Genomic DNA, 18,162 nt, shown 5'->3' with positions numbered 1-18,162 from the left:
CTGCTGTATTACAGCTCGGACAAGATGACAGATCACAAATTTATCCACTGAAAATGTAATTAAAAAGTACTATCAGAAGGCAAAGATTAGCGTTATCTGGTTTTAATCAGTAAAAATGTGATCTATTTATTCCCTTTTAGTACTCTATACAAATCTGGGAATAGATTAATATGGAACCCCTTTTCCCTTAATAAAAACCGCCAAAGAACCTATTACTTGTGACTGAACTGTAGTAGATGCTCAAGTTTTCTTAAAGAAAGGACTTTAGTCTGGTCCAGTGACTTGATCAAGCGCATGGTCTCTTCCTTTCCTCTTCTCTTGGGATACAGTTTATAAAACTTTCCAGAATGTAATAGTAACTTGCCGTCTACTATTAGATAACATGAATATTCAGTTAGGGGTAGTCTCTAGATTGACTCTTAACCTCTATGTACCTATGAGTTTGAACCGTGAGGAGGAGCTTGAATGGAGCAGCGTATAAGCATGTGAAGTGCTGCTCCATTCATGGTCACCAGGGCCGATGGTGGATTACAGGAGCTCTGTCACTTCCATCTTTGGCAGTCCCAGTGAAAGTGAACGGAGCACATGCTTGGTTACCACTCCACTCAAGAACCTCCACATTGCGTGGAGTGAAGAGGGAGGGGGTACAGGACCCCCTTGTAATCGGTGGTAGTTTCAGAAGTTGGGCCCCCACCAGTAAGCGTTGACTTTTAGCATGTATCCTGTGGACAGGTGCTCAGTTTATCGTTGGATAGCCCCTTTAAATATAGACCCAATAAGATCGATGATATTTTATTTGAGAATACCTTTTTCCTTATTACTGTATTTACCTAATTCCGGTCTCTTTATGTAGGCTTTTTTGGAATTGGCAACAGAGGAAGCGGCTGCCACAATGGTTAATTATTATACTTCAATGACTCCTCACTTACGTAATCAACCAATCTACATTCAATACTCTAACCATAAAGAACTTAAGACGGACAGTGCACTAAACCAGGTAATGTAGTAATATGTTAATTAATGATTCCCTTTGTGTCAGAAATTTAGCTTTGTCTACATTGACAAGTAGACGACCACTGTTCTTATTCCCTATTGGGCCATCATAGAGATGCTCCTAGTGGCTTTTCTTCTGGCGGATTTGAGCCATTTTTGTATTACATGGACTTCCATTCATTTAATTCCTTCTTTGCTGTGGTTTACCCCAGTAAAATAGTCTGTGTGCTGATATTAGAGCCCATTGGCATTCGGCTGTTTGCCGTGGTGACCAAGTTTTGAAAAGAGTGGTCTCTTCTGAAACTCCCACTTTTTATGTTACAAACTCAGTGACATGTGTCAGTGGAAAATCAAAAGTGTAATGCACAAAAAACCTTTGAAGAGCATATGCTGGTGGTAGGAGTCAGAATGCATTGGCAGTGTAATAAATGTTTCTGCTTCAAAGGTAACCTGACGAAATAGCATCTTGGCTCGCTCAGTTTAAAACTCAAACTCTTCCTTATATATTCCCTATTCTATCATAATACGTGGTGTCTGCAAATTCCCTTTTATTCCCTTGTACAATGCAGCTGTTCTTTCCCACCACCTCAAAGCTGTTTGTGTTTTCTTTCAGCGTGCCCAAGCAGTGCTTCAGGCGGTATCTGCTGTTCAGACTACAAATTCCGCTGTGGCCAATACTGCAGGAAGTGAGAGTACTGTGTCTTCTGCACAGAGTCCAGTGCTGAGAATAATCATTGACAACATGTACTACCCTGTAACGCTTGATGTCCTGCACCAGGTTAGTGAACAGATTTGTGCTATCTTCATGAATTGACAAATTTACTAATCCTATTAAAGGCTGCTATTACACGGCAACGTTTCTCCATTGCAAAACGCGGGCAGAGAAATGCTGCTTGCAGCTGCACCTGGTCTTGTCTGTTGAATCACTATGATGAGTCAAAGTGCCTGCTACATTCAGTATTTCTCCACCTGGGTTTTGCGCAGGAGAAACGTTGCTGTGTAATGACGACAACCATAGGCCTTATTCAGATGACCGTATATTGGCCGGGTTTTTATGCCCGGCTGATATACGGTGTCCCTCTCTGCAGGGGGAGGAGGCTGGAATAGCCGGGAGCAGTGCACTGAGCTCCAGCCCCCTCTCCGCCCCTCGCCACTATTTGCAATGGGAGGGGGCAGAGCTAAGTTTCGGAAATTGGCTCCGACCCTCTCATTGCAAATAGTGGTGAGGGGGCGTGAGCTCTGCCTCCCCACCCTGTGTAGAGAGTGACAACGTATATCGGCCGAGCGTGAAAACCCGGCCGATATACAGTGGTTTGAATAAAGCCCTTAGGCTGCTGCTAGCACTCGCAATTTTCCTGACACTTTCCAGGCTGAATCTACAGTGCAGTCACAGCCTGGCAATTTAGCAGTATTGCAGGAGTGAGAATGGCACTCATGATATTTCAAAGTCAAATATTTTGTTCATTACTGAACCCTGATTGAAATATATATGTTGATAAATTCGCTGTTTATTATCATTGGTTACTGCCATTTACGTGTAGCAGAGGATTGCTAGTGTGGGGCTGAATTATTGTTAATGCTAGCCCTCCATACTGACTTTTTGTCAGCAACACTCATTCCCTTGTTTATATGGAGAGATGTGCTAATCAGCCGACAAGTGTTTGTCAGCTGATGAAGTAAACAAACTTTGTCTAATCAGCCCACATAAAAGTCAGCAGTCAGTTGTGTTTTTTTTTTTTCCTCCTTTTCTTCTTCCCCCTACCAAATTGATCCCCTACCAAATTGATCATAATGCTTCATGCCACCTGTTGATTGGCTTACTTCGTGCCAGTATATTAGTACAGGGGTTGTCACATTGTCATGCCCTATTTCCTACTTAGCCACGCCACCTTGGTGAGTGAGGCAAGTGTCTAAAATGCACAGTGGTGAAAAGAATGAACGCCAGATTTTTTTTTTCTTTGAGATAGAACTCAGGCTTGTCTTCCCCAAGTGTGTGTTAATATCGCTTTTTTTTTTTTTTTTAATACCTTCCAGATCTTTTCAAAGTTTGGTACAGTATTGAAGATAATCACATTCACAAAAAACAATCAGTTTCAAGCACTGCTACAGTATGCAGACCCAACAAATGCACAACAGGCAAAGCTGGTAGGTGACATTGTAGTGTAATTCTAAGGTGGCTTATGGACAGGAAATGAACAATCCTTTAGTCAGTCCCATACTTCTGCTGAAATATCCAGTACATGAAACTTAATTTATTTTTTGCAGGCATTGGACGGCCAAAATATATATAATGCTTGTTGTACTCTCAGGATTGATTTCTCTAAGCTTGTGAACCTAAACGTGAAGTACAACAATGACAAAAGTCGGGATTATACCCGTCCAGACTTGCCATCTGGGGATGGGCAACCAGCATTGGATCCAGCAATAGCTGCGGCATTCGCCAAAGAAACGTCTCTCTTAGGTATGCCTTTCAAAAGTCTCCACAATAGTGGTTCAGTCTCATGCGCGTTTTAGCTCTTGCAGCTTTTCCCTTATATGGCTGGCTTCACCACAATCTTCTAGTTGACTGCTGTGTAGCGATGTGTAATGTGGCTGCAGATCTGTCCCAGATTCCTGTTAACCTAATATGGTGTTCTCAAGTTGTGCTTACATAAATGAAAACCAGTGTAAACTGTTCTGTACATCTGGAAATATTCACCTGATTACCTTAGGACAACTACATTTACACAGTGATATTTAAAACCAGGCTTTTCAGACTGCTGTATTGTAAACCATTGCTTTATTACAGTGCAGTTTGCTTTATCCGAGACAACTGCAGGCCACAGAAAAGATTTACAGGCACAACTTCCACTACCTCCCAATAGCTCTCATTAAATTCTAATAGTGCATGTCAGTCTAGTCAAGAAAACTCTAGCAATTGCAGGATTCAGGCTTTTAGGGAAGAAACATTTTCCATCTATTCTTGATCTTTTCATTCCAATCTTTCTCTATTTTCACCAATGCTAAAGGGTAACTTGCTGAAACTTAATGCAGTAAATGCCAATAGCGAGATACTAGAATTCTGTGATTTAAGTGTAAATTATACTAAATAAACATGCCACTGGCACTGTACTATATATGCAGCGTTACACATGAGTGCAAAATCGTAAGAGGGCACCCTGTCAAAAATGGCTCCTAGAAGTGTGTTCTAGCTGTACACCAAGTTATCAGCCCCTAATTGAGATTTGATGTCTGCATATGAAACAAACTGCATCTTCCCACAGCCTTATATTCTAACAACTTCCTGTTTGAAATCAGCCCTGAACCTAGGTGAGCAGGTAAAAGGTTTTTTCTGGGCAAAAAACTATTGTTGACTATCTTTAGGATACGTCCTCAATAGTTAATCGCTGGAGACCCACTGATCACCCCACCTATCACTGCAGCAGGGCCGGCCGTCATCTGGGGGGACAGGAGCGGAAGTACCATAGAGTGCTTCACTCCCATTAAAATCAATTTTAAGCTGAAGCCAACTTTTGCACTTCCAGCACATTTGCATCTGACAACAGACCAGGGTTTGAAGTGTATTAGGAGGCTTCAGCTCCCATTGATTTCAGTTGGAGTGCTTCTATGGCACTTCCACCCCACATCCGGCCCTACTAAAATGATAACATGCCGGACAATTGGCTGTTCGCCAGAGATCCCGTGCGATGAGTCCCTGGCGATTAACTACTGTTGAGCTGTCCTGAGTATAGGTAATCAGTACTTTTTGCCTGGAACACACTTTTAATATGGCAGGTACCTTTTTGTGTTTGTGTAGCTTGCTACTTCGCCTTAAACATTCATCTTACTGTTTTATTGTAAGTAGTTGTGTAATTTTGATTAGGAATTTTGTTTTCATGAGTATTTTACTCTTGCAGCCGTTCCTGGAGCCCTGAGCCCATTGGGAATACCAAATGCAGCAGCTGCTGCAGCCGCTGCCGCTGCAGGGCGTGTTGGTATGCATGGTGTTACAGCAGCTGGCAACACTGTTCTCCTTGTAAGCAATCTGAATGAAGAGGTCAGTGATGCAAACTCATGTTAAATATGTGTACAAATCACCATTCTCCTGCTTTTTACATTTTTTTTTTTCTTAAATCTTTATTTTATTTGCTTCTTACTTCGCACATTGGTGAAATTGAAATATTTGGACTAAGTGGAAAAACTTACACAGGTGAAGTGGCCTTTATTGTGGAAAGATCACCATGGCCTAGTTCTGGTTATCCTGAAACCTCTGAATCCCGGTTCTCCATTCATTGTACTGAGCGCCTCATGTCTGAGTTCTTGCTATGCTGGTGGTTTTTGTTTTTCCTTTTTGATTTAGTTTTTAGTTGCTTTATTATATACGTCACGCTTGTTTTGCTATAATTTTCTTTTCTTTTTATTTCCACAATTCTCAATTTGTATCAACTGCTCTAATACATTTTTCTTTCAAGGTTCTTCCAAAGATTTTGATGAAGCTCTCTTCCTGTCTTAGTAATCTTATTCTTTCCAGTATCTGGCCATCCTTTCACCTTCTCTGTTGCTGTATCTATCTCTAAGACCTGTCTCTCTCCTCTCCCAGTACTGCCATATTTGCCCTATCCTTCATTTCTGTTTGGATGCTGAGTATACTGGAGTGAAATGTGGGAAGTTTGAGGACTGGTATTACCTGATTTTCTGTCTTCTCATGCCCTGTATCCTGTGTTGCCGTTTTCTAGATTGAAGGTGAGCAACTTGCTGCTCTCCAGGTGTCTTATTTGAGAGGCCTGGAACCTGGAGTGAAGCAAGTTGATGTCTTCCCTTCTAAAACTTCTGTTCATTTCTGTGCCAACTATGGGAAGCATAGGTCACATGTAAATGGTAGGTCTCGTCATTTTACATGTCTAAATAATTAGCCGTCCACTCTGATACTTCCTACTCATTTCAAAGCTAGTCATGCTTTTATGCAGTACAATGTAAGTTTGTTTCTACAGCATGCCTTCCCCATATCAAAGATTAGTATGGCGAACTCTGATATGAATGTGACTTTTTTCACATATTTGTCTTGGATGACTACATTTTTAGTTTTTCTTGTACAGTACATAAGCCAACCATTATTCTGACCAAACTCCTGCATTTCCTTTGTACTGACCTTTATTTTATTTTCTCCCTTCTTTTTTTGTTTTGTTCTGCATCATCTCTCAACCCCTCCTTCCCATCCCTTCACATCCTTATCCTCCTTGTGTGTGACATCCTTCCTGTTTCTTATTGTTTTCCGAATACTGCTGTCAAACTCTTCCCATCTTATGTGTCTGTCTTTACCCTCCCCAACCCTCCTTCCCCCTCTCACCCCTTCTCCCTACGTTCACGCTTCTTTGCTTGAACAATATGTTCCTCGGACCAACTTGCCCTAATTAACTGCCTTGAACCATGATCCATGACCACCTTCACCATTCTACGGGAACCACCCTTCGTTATGGATGATCTGTTCATCTCCGCTCTTCCTCGACTCTTCTCTCTTCTTGTCTTACGCTGCTTGCTCTTCTCTCCTTCTAAAGATGGTTTCGCCCCAAAGTCTGTTTACCCTCTTCGGTATGTTATTGTTAGCACTATACTTTTATTATTAATTTCATTTTTATTTCACCTTTAATTTTTTTTTTTTTAATTTGTAGCTAGCACTTTGGTGTAATTTTTCAATAGTAAATTGATTTCTTTTCTTTTTTTCCTTTTTTTTTTTCTTAGCTTTTTTTTTTTTTTCCTCTTAAAAAAAGAAAAAAAATTTCACCATAGTCACTATTTATTTTAATGCATGTGAATTTTATTTTGCATGGTCTTTTTTAATTTATCATTCACATAGGTTTGAGGGTATATCAAATATTCTTATCCAAAATTCACTGTTCAAGATCTGCTTTCATTCTTGTGTATGATAGGCCTGGTTGAATGGTACTTTTGGTGTCTGGTTGTTTCATTTGACCTTTTCAAATCTAAAGTTGCTAACCGAATGCATATTTGCTATTTACACTCTGTCTGTTTTTCCTTTTGGAATTTAATATAAGGTGTTTATGGAGATGTGCAGCGCGTGAAGATTTTATACAATAAGAAAGACAGTGCTTTAATACAAATGGCTGATGGCAACCAGTCACAACTGGGTAAGATGTCTTATTGCATTAAGCGCTTGAGAACTGCCATAAGCAAAATAATACTACAGTTTTTGGTGTTTTTTTGTTTTTTGTTTTTTTTTTCTTTTCTCCACTAAATGAAAACCTGTTATCTTGAACTGGGGCAGGGGGCGTTTTGATTTACCTCAAGTTGTGAAGTATAAGGTAACACAAAGGTCATCAAGCAAACTGTTTTATGCTTCTTTCCTTATAAATAGAGATTCATAATAAGGGTTTAACAGATATAAACCCAGAAGAATTCATAGCCCTGTTTAACCTTGCAAAAAACCTAGTTGGCGTACTTCACTCACATGACCTGATGTGGTAGAGCAGCATTTGTCACTATACTTGTGTGATTGTTAGATTTTGGTAGGTGCTGACAAACGCACGTGAATTTTAGCACATCTCGTATTTTTACAGTGCTTTGATACTATTCGTGGCAAGCTACTCTTCCCTTCTACACAAAGAACATTATTTCTAGTCACTGAGGCATTGATGCATCACTGTAATCTTATCTTGCGGTCTCCTCAGCCAATATCTTGTGGCCGTGGCTATCTACAACTGAATTTTGAAATCCAGCTATTTAAGACTTTTGAACTTTGTGTAATGTTTTGAGGACCCTCAAAGTTCTGTTCTTGCTGGAAGCTACAGCGGCTAGGAGTATCAACTAGTCTTATGGCCATTTCAAGGCTTAGACTGATCCACAGGGGAACAGGTGAATTCCCTGCTGTCCACACCCGCATGAGCCATGCAATAAACTTGCTGTAAACTGCCTGTCCCCAGCATGTAGTGAAGCATCTCTGCCAGCCTATGTGCCCGTGTAATAAGCCTGTATAGTTTTTCACAAACTACCTGTGTTTTGCAGATAAAGGGAACCTGTCATCACGTTTGAGCCCCATAAATTGCTGTGGGACTCAAACTTGATGGAACGGGGAGCTGTGTTTGATACTCACTGGGTCCCCGTGAAGTTGTTTATCTTCAGCTAGCTGTGTGCATGCGCTTTCCCATATAGATAGTAACCTAGTATGTTAGGCTGAATGAAGACAATGTCCATCTATTTCAGCCTGTTTCAACCCCCTTGTTGATCCAGAGGAAGGCAAAAACCCCAAGAGGCAGAAGCCAATTGGCCCATTCGGGGATAAATTCTTTCCTGACTCCAAAATGACAGTCAGAATAATCCCAGGATCAATTTTTGATAGTTCCTACCTAAATGTAAGACCCAGAGCAACCACCCGCTAGTCACCTAATATCTATATCCTGTAATATCATAGTGCTCAAGAAAGACATCTAGTCCCCTCTTAAACTCCGCAATGAATTTTGCCATCACCACGTCCTCAGGCAGAGAGTTCCACAGTCTCACTGCTCTTACGGTAAAGAACTCCCTTCTGTGTTGGTGATGAAACCTACTTTCTTCTAGTCGTAGTGGATGCCCTCTTGTTACGGATGCAGTCCTGGGTATAAACAGTTCATGGGAGAGATTGTTGTATTGTCCCCTCATGTATTTATACATGGTTATTTGGTCGCCCATTAAGCGTCTTTTTTTTTTTTTCCCAGGGTGAATAATCCTAATTTTGATAGTCTCTCTGGGTATTCCAGTCCTCTCATTCCGTTTATTAATTTAGTTGCCCTTCTTTGAACCCCCTCAAGCACTAACATCTTTCCTGAGCACCGGTGTCCAGAACTGTACACAGTATTCCATGTGGAGCCTGACTAGTGCCTTATATAGTGAATGAATAATATTCCCGTCCCATGCCCCATACCTCTTTTAACCCCTTGAGTGGCACGCCCGGAAATTTTCCGGGACGAGCTCCCCTGCTCATAGTGACATAGCCCGGAAGATTTCCGGGCTATGTATCACTATGGGAGCTGCAGAGCACAATGCCACAAGCTGTGACAGTGTGCTCTGCCTGCACAGACCCACACAGAGCAGTGCAAGGGCTTTGAAAAACCAGCAGAAGATATTGCCGGCATATCGGCAATGTCCTGCTTTGTTTACAGGTTGCCATAGAGACCATCGGCTTGTCAGAAGCAAGCCGATGGTCTCTGTGACAGGGAGAGCTTGGTGCTTGGCTATCAGAGGACAGCTAGGTACCAGCTCTTACAGCAGAGATCAGAGAAAACCTCCGATCTCTGCTGTTAACCCTTTACATGCTGCAGTCTATGTGACTGCAGCATGTAAAGGGCTGTCACTGCAGCATGTAAAGGGCTGTCACCATCAGACCCCCGGAATGTGATCCTGATGGGTCCCTGTGGAAGTCCCCTAAAGGGACAAAAAAAAAAAGTTAAAAAATTATTTAAATAAAAATTTATAAAAACACTTGTCTCCCTTTACTTTGTAAAAAATCAAAAATACAACCACACATGTGGTATCCATGCGTCGTAATGACCCAGAGAAGGAAGTTAATTCATTATTTAACCCCTTAATGACATGGCCCCTTTTTTTCTTTTTTCCCCATTTCTTTTTTTCCTCCCTCCTGTTTAAAAAATCACAACTTGTCCCGCAAAAAACAAGCCCTTATATGGCCATGTCAATGGAAAAATGAAAAAGTTATGGCTCTTGAGACGCAACTGCAAAATTAGTTGAAATTCAATGATTAGACCATTTTAAAAAACCTGCCCTGGTGGGCACGACAGGGTGGTAGGAAACCCGCCACTCAAAGGGTTAATGCACCCCAAGACTTGATTAGCTTTTGCAGCAGCTGACTAGCATTGGTTGCTCCAGTTAAATCTACAATTCACTAGTACCACCAGGTCCATATCACCTTTCCCTAGCTGTACCTCATTTAGTGTATATTGGTGACATCTGTTTCTCCTGCCCATGTGCATAACCTTACATTTATTAACATTGAACTTCATTTGCCATTTTTTTCTGCCCAAGCCCCCAGTTTATCCATGTCCGTTTGTAGCCGCACATTGTCCTCCATTGCGTTAATTATTTTGCATAATTGTGTATCATCTGCAAATATTGATATTTTACTGTGCAGTCCCTCTATCGGGTCGTTCATAAGTATATTAAACAGAATGGGGCCTAATACTGAGCCCTATTGCACCCCACTAGCAACGGTGGCCCAATTAGAGTACAAACCACTTGTTACCACCCTCTACTTTCTATCTGAAACAGTTCTGTACCCATATACACGTTTTCACCTAGTCCCAGCCGTCTCATTTTATATAGCAACCTATTATGCGGCACGGTGTCAATTGCTTTAGAGAAGTCCAGATATACTATATCAATAGATTCCCCCAGGTCCAGCTTAGAACTTACTTCATCGTAGATGCTAATCAGATTGGTCTGACATGATCGACCCTTCATGAACCCATGCTGGTGAGGAGTTATTCCCTTGTTCTCCTTAAGGTATTCTACGATGACGTCTCTCAGAAACCCCTCGAATATTTGTTCAGTTATTGAAGTGAGACTTACCGGCCTGTAGTTGCCAGTCTCTCTTTTGGACCCCTTTTTGTAAATTGGAACCACATTGGCAATGCTCCAAGCCAGGGGTACAACCCCGGTGTTGATAGTATCCATAAATATAAGAAATAACGGTCTAGCTATCACATCACTTAGTTCCCTTAAAACTCTTGGGTGTATTCCATCTGGGCACGGCGTTTTATTGATTTTAATCCTCTTTAACTGGCTCTGCACTTCCTCCTGTGTTATGTATACAGTATTTACCGGGGGGTTCGTTATATTCCCCTGCATCTCATGAATGAATGGGGGAGCGCGCGCATGCAGCAGGCTGAAAAGTTACAGGGACGCGGACTCTGTGCATAAACGCAGACTTGTGAGTCTGACACTGCTCCCGTTATTTCACATGAGTTTTTATAACTCATGGGGCTCACTGCAAAGGACCTGGGTAATGTTGTTTCCCTTCGTCATCCTGACAGCATACACCTGGAGGTTGCATGCTGTGAGGATGACATCAAGAAAGGGAAATAACAGGTAAACCTAATTCCTGTCTTTCGCAAATGAAGCCTGCTTCAAACTATCTATGGCATCTCGAAGAATGATCGTCTGGGGCAGAAAAGGTGAGTGCTACCATGAGTCTAGTGTCCTTCAATGGTAAAGCATCCTGAGACCGTTCACTTGCGGGTTTGCTTTTTATTCATGGGAGTGGACTCACTGACTATCTTAAAATCACTGCCATGAATGAAGAATCGTATCTGAACATCCTCCAAAACAATTTCTTTTAACTATCCAGGAGCATTTTCAATGGTGAACAATGCTTTTTTCAGTATGATTGAGCACCATGTCACAAGGCAAAAGTGATAACTATGTGGCTTTGAACAAAATTTTGAAATTCTAGGTCCACTGAAATTTTGGCTAGGAAACTCCCCCGGAACTTAATTCCATGGATTACCTGTCAATCCTTAAAAAGCTAGTGGACAAGCAAAAACAAATTGTGATAAACTTCAAGCCTTGATTAGGCAAGGGGGTGTTAAGGGCGACAGTGAGATCTCTTCCACCCCCCCCCCCCCACCCCCCCATCCACTTGAGTAACTGGCTTATCAGAGTGTGCTGTCTCATCTCTAGTTGCCATCAGTCAGAAGGTGGCCCAGAAGCTTATATCCAGCATGTCGGGGAGAATTGCAGAAGTCTTGACAAAAAGGGTCAACGCTGTAAATTGAGTCTTTGCCTAAACTTAATGTATGTCAGTGCAAGTTTAAATACTTATGAAAAGCTTCTAATTGTACTTCAGTATACCTTAGAAAAATCTGACTACAGGATTTTAAAATACTGAAACGGCAAAGTTTGAAAACTTGCCTCAAATTTATAATTCTCAAACTTGTCAGTCTCAAAACTTTCGGCCACGACTGTAACCCAAAAGCCAAGCATTGTTAATTTTAATGTTTTAATTAAGCAGTATGGTCAAATTGACTTTAGTCACTGTGCTAGTGATTCAAAGTGTTATGTGAAATCTGTAACTATAAGCTGCAAGTGCTCCATTCACCCCCCCCCCCTTCTCCTGAAATGCATGTATTTTGGGCCCAACCAAAATTTGTAATCAAACCCTATTGCAAAAGCGATTGTTGGTTTTCTACAGCTTCTGTATATCACTGTATATAGAAACTGCAGTCTAAAGTTACTGTTGAAAGGATCAACTATCTTTCAGAAAAGTCTTTGCTGCGTATGAGTGACAGTCGTTCGTTTCCTGTTACATGAGCAATGATTGTTTGTTGCCTTAAATTAGCTGGTAAGAACCTGCAGGAGAAAAGAAAGGCAAGCGAAACAATGTCCAGTCTCACTGACAAGATCTATTGCTACTTATGGTATATAGAAACTGCAGTCTATGTAGAAGCTGCAGAAGACCAACTGTGCAAACCTTTTAATTGGATTGTATTGAAAAAATGACTGTCGACCTAAAATACGTGCAGTTATCCCACCTTTTTTTCCTCTTCCCCCCCCCCCCCCCCCCCCTCTCCTTTTTGAAAAAAACAGCTTTTTTTTCCCAACAAGATGACTGGGAAACGGGTTTTTCTGTTTCAAATGTTTTTCTTGATTAAAAACTGTCATTTTTACACTTCTCTTTAGTCTCCACAGGGGGTTTGAACTTGCAATTGTTTGACTGGTTTTTGCACTATACTGTAATAGTATAGTATTATACTGTATTCTGATCAGCAATCTATCAAGACTTGTCACAGGCATGTCTTCACAGGAACTTTCATGGCAACCCATGACAGCTTTAACCTTGTGATCTCATTGCGAGGGGGGGCCATTCAGGACCACTAAACACTAATTGGGGCATGTTACTGTCAGAATACATTGAAGCATCTGAACTGTTATATCTAATCACAGCCGTTGCGGGCAGGTGTCGCCTGTCAAAGATGGTTGACACCCGCAATGTTAGTAGTAGGCTGTGCATGTTGGGAATGGGTTAAATATGGTTTATTACTATATTTTTTTCTTTAAACATATGATATTCATCCATGTGGTATTTTAATGTTACTTCTCTCTCAGCTATGAGCCATCTTAATGGACAGAAGATGTACGGAAAGATTATCAGGGTTACGTTGTCCAAACATCAAACAGTGCAGCTACCTCGAGAAGGGCTTGATGATCAAGGGCTTACAAAAGACTTTGGGAACTCTCAGCTCCATCGTTTCAAGAAGCCCGGCTCTAAGAACTTCCAGAATATCTTCCCACCATCTGCAACTCTTCACTTGTCGAACATTCCGTAAGTAAAGGCACATACTAGTTTACTGTCTTGGCTTAGTTCGCCCCGCCTAATTATATTTGTTTGCAAAGAGTAACAGATGAAAGAGATTTAATAATAAATGTAACTTTTTTTCCCCCCTCTTTAGGCAAACAATTACTGAAGAGGACTTGCGCACACTGTTTACCAACACAGGGGGAACTGTTAAAGCCTTCAAATTTTTTCAGTAAGTCGTAATGTAATTAATGGTCCGAAAGTGTGTATAGATATATATAGATACAGTGGTACCTCGGGTTACAAGTGCCTTGGCTTGTGTTTTTTGTTTTTTTTTTACTTGCGAGCAGGCTATCTCCCGAATTTTTGTTTTGACTTACGAGCATAAATTCGGGATACGAGCCTGCCTGCAAGTCAAAAAACTCGCAAGCTGAGGCTCAGGGGTGAAGTCTAGACTCATCTAGTGCTGTTCCTCTTAGAAATGTATGCTAAAATTGGCAACAAAGTATTACCACTCCCTTTTTGAATGGGGTATATTGCTACATACTGATTGGACAGTATGTAAGTGGACACCCAGCTTGTAATGCCCAGTTGTAGATTTATTCATTTTTTTTTTTTTTCAGGGGAATAACTAAAACTGCACAACTTGAACTTTTAAGAAGAGATTCTTCACAATTTTTGAAGTTCAATCAATAAAATAGACGTGTCTGGAGAGCTGACAAACCCTCCTTAAAGGGAATCTGTCACAGTGATTTTGCAGCCCCCTATGAGAGCAGCATAAGGTAGTGCCTGTCACACTTAATGCAGTCCGCTGTCTGTGCAGTCAGGCACAGTACTAGGCCTGTATATACAATGAGCTGTTGGCTAGCCACACCCACCCTCCAACCAGAAAGTGGTAGCTCTTTATGCACAATAATAGGCAGACATCAGCCAATCAGTGGCTGGAGGGCAGGGTGAGTGTAACTAGCCTGCAGTTCATTAATATCCAGGACTATTTTTAAAGGGGTTCTGACACGAATAAGGTTTTTATGCTTTAGCAGCCATTGTTCCCTGGTCTGCCTAATGGACACAGGGAACACACGGTTTAATGGCTGCTAAAACATAAAAACCTAATACTTACCTTGTCTCCTGTTGTTGACATCGGGGGGGGGGGGGGGGGGGGTCATCTCCCAGCAGGCGCTGCTCTTCCTCTTCTTCCTCCACGAGCCGCGCCGCTCCAGGATCGCGCGCATGAGCAGTGGAGAGGTGCCCTCTGACAGGAGTCAGGACGGGCCGCGTCTCCACTGCGCACGCGTAGAATCTCGGAGTTCAGCGAGGACGGACAGGCCGCCCACAGCAAGCACTGCTTGTGACGTGCTTGCTGTGGGCGGCCCGTCCGTTCACCTCGGAAGTGACTGACGGACGGAGCAGAGTCGGAAGCGGTCATTTTGACCGCTCCTGCTCTGCTTCTACAAGCCACAGAAGAAGATGCCGGCTGGAGGGGACATGCCTGGCGATCGGTCCTAGCCAGGCAAGGTGAGTAAAAATTATTTTTTTTTTAATGTCAGAACCCCTTTAAGTAGTCGTCTATGTGCCGCTACTGATAAAAGGCAAGGTTCTCCAGAGATCCACACGGCAGACATGTCGCTGTAATCTGTGTGACTGTCACTACCCTAGAGGGGTGCAAAAAGATGGTGACAGTCTTTTTAACTACTGTTGTGCAGTAGGTTGACAGTAGAAGTGATATTAAATGATTTCTATCATGTGTTTGTGGAATACTTCAGCATGGTGTGTATTTTTTCTATGAAAAGTTCACTAAAAAGATATACACTCTGGAAGAATTTTCTACAGGATTTATATCTTGCATCATAACTGCCAGTATATAATGCTTAAAACAGCTTCCTTTTTAAAAGGCACCAACTTTCTAGACAACGTGCACACATCTATTTGCATGTGTCGTTAATTTGTAATATACTTATCTTTTCCCCATGATTTACCACTGTTAATCATGTGCGAGGTTCTGTTTATATGATGTAACCATGCAAACACGCAAGAGTTAGTAAAACCAATGGAGATCAATCCAATAAGAATTACTCTGCTTTGCCTGCAGCCTAAAGATAAATTCATAAAGCAAGTTGGTTAAATCTAACACCACAGGAGGCAGAGATTGTTTTACACACTGACTGCAGATCGGAGAGCAGTTTGAGTGCAAGGAGTAGCCTGTGAGGACAGCCCCCTTCTCTCAACCACCATGAAGATATCCTAGTAATGTCCCATTTGCTAGACAAGCTGAATGCCTTACAAAAGGCAGTGGATTGCAGAGGGGCTGCCACTTAACAAAATCTTCATGAAAATATTGATTAGGACATATGGGCTATTGGATGACATTTTACCATGGCTATATCATGATTATATCACCACAATTGTGATAAGACTTCTGTGCAAAAGACATGGCTTCACATGTGTGTCACACTGTGGCTCTCCGCTCCCTGATACCACCTTGTATGAATGTGCTGTAAAATTTGTATCCTACTATCTACCAGCCATCAGAGGTATATGAGGGTATAAAAATCACTAAAATATGTATATTTCTCTTCAAGGCAATTGAGCATATTGTGTATTTTTAGGTTTCATAGCTTTAATAGCAACATGTCCCTGATTTCAATACCCTTCCTCCTTGATTTTTCTTTTTAGGGACCATAAAATGGCCCTCCTTCAGATGACTACCGTGGAAGAAGCTATACAGGCATTGATTGACCTCCACAACTACAACATTAGTGATAATCACCATCTGAGAGTTTCCTTCTCCAAGTCAACCATATAAATGACAGGGGGGATGAAGAGTTACAGAGCGTCTGGTGTTATTGCGTTGTTCAGTGTATCGTCACCAATAGACTGTTCAGAAAAGTGGGGACCAGAGTCTATTTTGTTCTTCACTCTGTTATCATTCCTTGGTTCTTTACATTAATTGATGTAGAATGCAGTTAACATTTAGCTGCTGGTTGTACAAGGTGACTAGGGAAGCCATTTGTTTAAATTTCCATTTCACCTTTAATTTAGATTTTATTTTTTTTCTTCCTTTCTCTTTTCTCCATGGACATGTGCCTTATGAAAATTTTGTTTTTTCCTTTCCTTGAATGTTACCATTTTAGAACACAGGTGAATCCTCACGGGCACATTGTTACAGGTGTATAAATACATTATGCACCAGATGATGTGTAAAAAGGTTAAGATTGGTCGCTTCTGCTGAGAACCATATTCATATTTCCCTTTCGCCCCCTTTTCCTCTTAATGGCCTTGTTACATGTTCTGAATTTATTTTTTTTCCCCCATGTTACAAACAAAAAAAAAAAATCAAATGTGGAATTTTTCTTTTAGTAGCAAGAATGTTCTGGCCACGCTATAGAGAACCTTGTTGAATCTTAACCTTTTTGTACACACTCTTGTGAGATCTCGTATCATTTAAGTGTCGGCACTAAAGTAATGTCTTGTTTGTGGCTGAATATTTTCTGTAGTTTTTGAAGTTGACATGACTGATGTGCATTTAACTATATATTGCCATCTTCTGTTTGTAATTCTACTTGGATATAGTTGTGGATTTCTGAGCATGTGCAGACTGGTCAAGCAATTTCAGAAACTGGTGCATGTATTTTTACTGTGGCAGGGAGAGCCTTTGGCAGATGAAAAGAATAGTGGCAGTTCTTGATAACTGACAACCAGGTGGGACCAAAGTTTATGTGCCTTTAGTCTTAATTTTTTCCTTGCATTGTAATATTATGTTTTAATAAAAAAACTTCAGAAATATTTTGTATTTAGAAACAGACCTGACTTAAGACATGGCTCAGAATCTACAGGCTGCAGTCAAGAAAGCGGCTCCTCTTTTCACTGAGCCGCTACCTTGATTGTGTTCGGGACAAGTACATTTTTTAAATTGATGATGTATTTGGTTAAAATCCATAGATTCTGTTTATGTGGGAAATAAGTGGTCATGTATATTTTCTATTAGTTGAGTTTTTACATCTTTAGAAATGTAAAATTCAGTCTAGTTTGGTTGCGGCACAATTAAAAATTAATTTTTCTAACAAAGTTGGAAGGTTTGATGGTGGTTTTGATTTCATCTTGTGTGTATTCTGCTTACCTCTGTAGCATGCTCAATAAACACTTCTGTAGCTCTGTATTCTCTCTTCTGTCTCTCTCGCTGCCTCTTCTTTCCTCAGCTCTGTTTTCTTTCTACTATGCTTCTAAATTCACACTTCTCTGCCGGGGTGGGTCATAATATTTTACTTTAACTTAATCTACATAAAAGGCTTTCATTGCTCTCAAGTCCATAACACATTTACAGAGAATGAAAGGTTTGAACCAAGTAACCCATGCTAATTCTTTCCCACTCTGTTGAAAAATCTACTGCTTTTATAGACCTTGTCTTTGGATTGTTTAAATCTAGGTACGTCAGCGTCTCATTTTAGAGTGCCGTTCCTATTCTGTCTTAATCCCCTGGTTCTTCTGGAATTAAAATAGTTGCCCCCTGAACTTAAATGAAAAGGACAGGTATTACGTGCTTTAAAAGTTCAAGCTTATTAAATTATAAAAGCTCACCCGCTCTTAATGCAATAACTCAGGGATAATATTTTACTTAAAAGATAGCAGTCTAAGCACTTCTACTGATTTTTGAAATGTTGATTTCTTTAGAATTTGCACTCATAGTGACAGTAAATTCTGCTGGTTCCTTCTTAGAATCTGTATGTGGTTTATTCATAGCCCACAGAAACTCATATAAATTGGTGTATATCCGCTTTTGAACAAAGTTACACATATAGAATTAAAGAGCCACTCCAGTGAAATATTTTTATGCATTCATCATGTAACTGATCTCCCAGTATATATAATTCTGTTAGTATTACCTTGGTTTG

The 18,162-nt window shown here is 40.9% G+C and overlaps 1 protein-coding gene across 1 annotated transcript in view; it reads left to right on the top strand.

Moving 5' to 3' along the window:
- PTBP2 (polypyrimidine tract binding protein 2) overlaps positions 1-17,429 on the top strand; it is a 44,860-nt gene extending 27,431 nt beyond the window's left edge. Inside the window, exons 5-14 of the mRNA XM_066597378.1 lie at positions 854-997; positions 1,607-1,771; positions 3,028-3,138; positions 3,259-3,454; positions 4,890-5,029; positions 6,528-6,561; positions 7,026-7,118; positions 13,084-13,300; positions 13,428-13,505; positions 15,947-17,429. Of these exons, the coding sequence (XP_066453475.1) occupies positions 854-997; positions 1,607-1,771; positions 3,028-3,138; positions 3,259-3,454; positions 4,890-5,029; positions 6,528-6,561; positions 7,026-7,118; positions 13,084-13,300; positions 13,428-13,505; positions 15,947-16,076 (1,308 nt within the window). The 3' untranslated portion in view covers positions 16,077-17,429. The remainder of the gene's footprint in view (positions 1-853; positions 998-1,606; positions 1,772-3,027; positions 3,139-3,258; positions 3,455-4,889; positions 5,030-6,527; positions 6,562-7,025; positions 7,119-13,083; positions 13,301-13,427; positions 13,506-15,946) is intronic.
- Positions 17,430-18,162: the final 733 nt, after the last annotated feature.

The sequence above is a fragment of the Eleutherodactylus coqui genome, chromosome 3 (assembly GCF_035609145.1).
Source record: "Eleutherodactylus coqui strain aEleCoq1 chromosome 3, aEleCoq1.hap1, whole genome shotgun sequence".
Lineage (NCBI taxonomy): Eukaryota > Metazoa > Chordata > Amphibia > Anura > Eleutherodactylidae > Eleutherodactylus > Eleutherodactylus coqui.
The sequence above is the reverse complement of the archived record's forward strand: the minus strand, read 5'-3'. Positions and strand labels throughout refer to the sequence as shown.